Here is a 5,330-nt window from a genome sequence, read left to right as displayed (position 1 = left end):
CCCGGGACGTTGCACGGTTGGTGTGATTTCGGAATTTCATGGCAGGCCAGTGATGTGGCCTTCGCTGCGGACAGAAACAAAGACCCATCAGAAGCTACGACAGCGCCTTTCACGCCAAGCCTGCGGGGAAATTGGAAACTCGGTCCCGAAACAAAAACAAAGCTCTCTTTGTGAAAGCTTGACTTTTTTTTTTTATTATTAATAAAAAATAATTTTTAAAAAAATCGCTTCGTGCTTGGAAGGGTTCATTGTAATGCATGGACCTCACGGAGCTGACCCACTGATAAGGTTAAAAGGGGCAGCGGGGAGGAAATGGAAAGTTTAAGTGAAATTTCACATCGGCCTCAGAACAAGGGTGGCCTGTGCAGCCGAGGGCGGCCGCAGGCGTCCCCTGCAACCGCACGCACGCCAGCTCTGTGCAACACAGGGACATTGCCCCCTCTCAGCCGGGCGAAGATAAATGCATCAAACATTGCCAAGCGTGGAGGTACTGAACGGGTGGAGGCCATGCAGATCAACTCTCCGAAGCCTGGCTCTGCAAAGAGCACAGATGGAGGGAAGACAAGTGCTCTAGGAAAAAGCCAGCGAGCGATAAGGAAAGGCTGAGGGCTAAGTGTTGCTCACTCGCTCCGCAGCAGCTCCTATGCCAGGATTCAGCCCACTTCTGACTGCCTCGGGATCCTGCACCAAGCCATCTCCCGGCTTTTTGTTGGACCCCCTATCTTTCCGAGAATTAAAATCTCCCGTTTAGAGCATCACCACCACTTACACAGTAGCTGATGGCACGACATCTATCAGTGAAGTCTGACAATTTTAGTCAACAAAATCCAGCTGGGCAATTCAAAAGGCAGCGCTCTCAACTCTATCATTGCTCCAACGGAGCCCTCCGAGCAGGCTGCGTGGCGACTGCTCATGCAAGCAGGTGGGGAAGCGCCTAACGTTGCGGGGGGGGGGGGGGGGGCATGTGTGAAAGGGAGCATGTGAAAGAGAGCAAAATAAAACAGTGTGGGAGGGAGAGAGCCTAAGTTTAAAACATCAGCAACTGGAGGTTGGGAGATTAGCTGTGACTGCAGGACCACGAAAAGCAGCTCGGAGGTGAACTCTGCCGAAGCGCCTCTCTCCGCTCCTCTTCACTCCCTGCTCGCCTCGAGAAGGTTAGGGCTTGGCTCGATAGCAGCAGAAGAGACAGTTCTGCACTCACCTCAATGAAGAACAGGGCAGCGTTGGAGGTGGGGTGGCTGTTGATGTAAATTCCAGCAAGGATAATAGCGGCAATGAGCAACACAGCCAGAACGATCCCCACGATAGTACCTGTGTGAATCGGGGCGCCTGCTTTCTTGGAAGGAAGGCTGCTTCCCACACCTGCAAAAAAAAAAAAAAAAAGGATTAAAGGATTCAGTGGAGCCTTGAACTGTGCTGAGACCTCTGTAAAAGAGAGGACAGAAAAGAAAAGCAAGGCGAGCCCTTCCCGAGCTCTGCACGTGCGACCGAGCAACTTAGCCCACCGCTGTCAGCCTCACCCAGAGGGGAAGGTGCACCAGGGGGTGTCTGAGCCCCAGCATCCCTTTCGGACGATAGCAGGAGCTGGTGTGAAAGAAGATTAAACCACCACCGTGCAGTAACCCCCCCCTCCAATCCATATTCTTTATATATTGGCTGCTGACTCCGATAGAAAGCCATTAGCCATATGCTGAGCGGGGTCCTCCGCGCCTTCCCCACAGCCCTCCGGCTCGCCCGTGGTCCTCAGCTATGAATATGCAATTGCGCAGAGCTGCAGAGGGTGCATGTGGCATACATTAACAGTGGCATTACCGGCCGTTTGGGGAGCAATTTGGCTGAAACTGGGACGATCGTGCATTGCAAAGGCCCCACGCCTGCAAAGGAACTCATCCTGCCCCCAGTTTAGCCAGTTTAACTTCCCCGAGCCGCTTTCAGGGAGCTTGCGGTTTGCATACGACCACAGTGCTTGCAAAGCTGACATCAAGCAAAGAGGACGCAGATCCTTCCCATGCTCTGAGTTCAGTAAGAGCATTACAGCAACAGGTTGGGTCCCTGCCCTTGGGGCTCCTGAACAAACTTGGACTGAGAAAGGATTCCCAGGACCAGGGATGAAAAAGGCAGAGCTGGGCTAAGGACACTTTTTAAATTTGGATTTTTACACCGCTCTTTGGCACAGCTGGGGAAATTATTCAAAAAAAAAAAAAAAAAAGGACTTTGAGTCTATGCAAAAACTGCAAAGAAAGGGAATTACACGCCAAGAGAAAAGTCATCATCTTCGTTTGCACAGCAGGGACTCAGTGGGAGAAGCAGACAAACAGCAGCAGGGTAAAACAGATTGGTCCCGACTCTCACTTTTCACTATCTGCGATGGTATTAATCAAGGTAAGGACAACAGGAGGCGTCTCTTGGTGACACCCCGCCAGTCTCAGCTTCACCCGTCCATGCCGCTGACTGATTGCAACTCCCCGGTGCATTTGGTTTCAGGGTAACGTGTTTTCACTTGGAACAAGTGTGAGCAGGCAAGGGAGAAGATTAAGGCCTTACCTTCGCTTCCAGCATACTGATTGAGCTTCGTATCATCTAAAAGAAGAAAACAAAGGCAAAAAAAAAGTCAGGAGCCTTCTATGATACTCTGCATGCTTCCCACCCGCTCTCATCCCTCTGTAAGGGGGGGCAGTGGCAAAGCACTGCCAGCATTTCCATGGCCAGTGACAGTTTTAAGCCTCTGAGTTTGGTGGAAACGGTGGGCACCCAGAAAACAAAAGCATGCAGCTTGGGGGCTGCTGCCCTCCTTCACAAAAGCGGCACCTGGAGCACCGGAGGAAACCAGACTTTAAACATGCCCAATGTGCAAAGCAGAATATCAAGTGAATGCTGGATGGGGCCGCAGCGCTTGCGGGTGCCTGCATTCCCACTTGTGTCTGCAGCCGTACACCCCTAACGCGTCCCGAGTACGTCAAGGGGATGTTAACGCTGCAGAGGTCTTCCCCGGGGGCCCAAAAGCCGATTCCATTCTTCATCACGTTCTGGCAGGACCAGGATATAGAGGCTTCACATCTTGATGGTCTCCACATCACCACTCTTGCCAGTCCAGCTGAAATCCCGAGCTGGAATGCTTGGCTTACGTGTTTGCTGACACGCGGCCAGGGAGGCAGGCACATCCACAAATATCACCCCCCCGTCCCCGGAGCGGAGCCAGCGCGCGGGGCTGCCAGGGGGGAACGCGGAGGGGCGCGTCCCCTCCTTTGCGATGCCGGTTCCTCTGCCGTGCTTCCCCAGATGAAGTTCGCTGCCTGATGCAGCTGGCTGTTTGTTTCCTTCCAAGATTACAAATTAACTTCATGCTTGACTATGTCACAGAAAGCCCCTTGTTCTTTTTCCAAGAATCGGCGATGAGTTGGAAAATAATCTCAGTGGTGGTGTTACACTCCCCCTTCCTTTAATTGCTCCTTTCAAAGTCAACTCTGTCAGCCAGGCGCTCCGTTCCTCCCCCCAACTCCTTCCCATCGCTGAAGGACAATTACTAATGTTCCTTTCTATTTATTCTAATTAGCAGTTTGCGTTAGGGACTATTAAGCAGCAAAATTGAAGTGATACCTGCCGCTAGGATCTGAGGAGCCAGCCCTGTGTTAATAGGATTATCAAGCTTTAGAACATGGGCGTCTCGAGGGAAACTCGGGTCCTTATCTCGAGCCTTCCAATGCTGGAACGAACACCATTCCCGAGCAGAGGGCAACCACAAGCCCAAGTTGTGTTATTGCCGGCCTGAGAGTACCGGTGGCCCCGAGCCACCAGCTAGGACCAAGCACGTTAAAAGGGTGAGCCCCCATCTACAGCGTTAACCTGTTATGATGCCGGGGAGTCTCTCCACCAGGGACCAGCTGCTGGTTGGCCTTCACAAATGCGTAAAGAGGCTTCGATCCAACTGTAAAACTCCTCCCACCAGAGGGTTTCGTCCCCCCCCTTACCACAGCACCCCAAGCCTCACCTCTCAGACCGCCCTTCCTTCTCCTTTCCAATGCCCCCTGTGCTCGCCCCTGCCCTCATGCTCCAAAGATGGCTTGGTTATTGCATTTATTTGGATACAAACGGGCTTTATGAGGCATCGGAGTGCGAGCCCTCTCCAGGGATAAGCATCAAGGATGGGGTGTCCCCGCCACCGTGCTCACCCCACCTTCTGTCGTGAGGCTGTCAATGAAGAGTGAGGACGCGGAGGTGGTGACATCCTCATCCAGCGGTGAGAAAGAGCTCTCGGGAGGCGCAGAATAGCGGTCGCCTTCTGCTAAATCCTCGCAGGTCTTCTCATCTGCCTGGAAAGAAAAGGAAGAAGGGCTTCTTTGCCCAGCTCTCTTCCAGCAAGAGTGCCAGGGAGCCAGCGGCGAGGACTTTGCTTCCCAGGCTCAGGGCTGCCGAGCCCTTGGGGTTCAAACACCAGAGCGGAAGCAGGGGATGGGTTCCAGAAGTGCCAGGAGAAGTATGGGGCAAGGCAGGGGGGTGACCTGGAGGTTGGAGAAGAGGAAGAAAAGTTTGGGAACCACTTAAGTAGGACAAATGACAATGACCTGGCAAGGTCCTACAGCCCAACCTTCTTGCATCGCCCCGTGACCTTACATAGGTCCTGCGCCCTCCTCTTCCCTCACACAACCCTCCTGGTTAACAGGGAACAAAGCTGAGTTTTCAGTGGGGGGAAAAAAAAAACAACAACAATAAAAAAAAAAAAACCAACCCCAAAGCAGAAACAGATGTTCCGTTGGAGCTGATCTTTCCAAGACAAAGAAACGAGTTCATCCAATGGGGAGATAATTGTGCGGACAAGGACGAGGGGAAAAAAAAAAGAAAAAAAAGAAATCACAAGAGCTAATTTCTTCATGCTTGAGAGTGAGTAAGAGTCATGCTTCAGAAAGCGAAGAAAAAATATCCCAGCGTACTCAGACCGCACCATTTGGTAACTCAGGGAGGTCCCTGCGTCTTTACTGCACACCCAGCACCCATCAGCACAGAAACAAGGCACCAGCGAGGCAAAGGCAGGTAATCCTGGATGAGCTGGGCCACCTCTTAACTATTCCAACAGAGACATCCCCTGTGAAGTGGCTCGGTGGTGCTGCTGTCACGGGAAAGGGATATCTAATGGGATATTCGCTCTGTTCCAGAACAGCACTGGCCAAGGGGAGCCGAGGGTGAATTTTTCTGAGCTGGGACACGGCCGCTGTTTTTTTCTGTAGCTCAGCATCGCTCCTCAGAAGACCTCTCAGAGCAGTGATTCTCTTCTCAGCCTCACCTTCTGGCCACAGCCGTAGGACAGCCACTCCTCACGGTATCGGTCAAAGACG

At 52.4% G+C, this 5,330-nt stretch overlaps 1 protein-coding gene across 1 annotated transcript in view; it reads right to left on the bottom strand.

Moving 5' to 3' along the window:
- The window catches only part of PLXDC1 (plexin domain containing 1), a gene marked incomplete at its 5' end in the record, with an annotated part of 21,527 nt that overhangs the window by 7,433 nt on the left and 8,764 nt on the right, over nucleotides 1–5,330 (bottom strand). Inside the window, 4 exons of the mRNA XM_009637030.2 lie at nucleotides 1,202–1,362; nucleotides 2,545–2,580; nucleotides 4,175–4,310; nucleotides 5,279–5,327. Coding sequence (XP_009635325.1) covers nucleotides 1,202–1,362; nucleotides 2,545–2,580; nucleotides 4,175–4,310; nucleotides 5,279–5,327 — 382 coding nt within the window. The remainder of the gene's footprint in view (nucleotides 1–1,201; nucleotides 1,363–2,544; nucleotides 2,581–4,174; nucleotides 4,311–5,278; nucleotides 5,328–5,330) is intronic.

This window comes from Egretta garzetta, unplaced genomic scaffold (assembly GCF_000687185.1).
Source record: "Egretta garzetta isolate BGI_Z169 unplaced genomic scaffold, ASM68718v1 scaffold324, whole genome shotgun sequence".
NCBI classification, from domain to species: domain Eukaryota; kingdom Metazoa; phylum Chordata; class Aves; order Pelecaniformes; family Ardeidae; genus Egretta; species Egretta garzetta.
The sequence above is the reverse complement of the archived record's forward strand: the minus strand, read 5'-3'. Positions and strand labels throughout refer to the sequence as shown.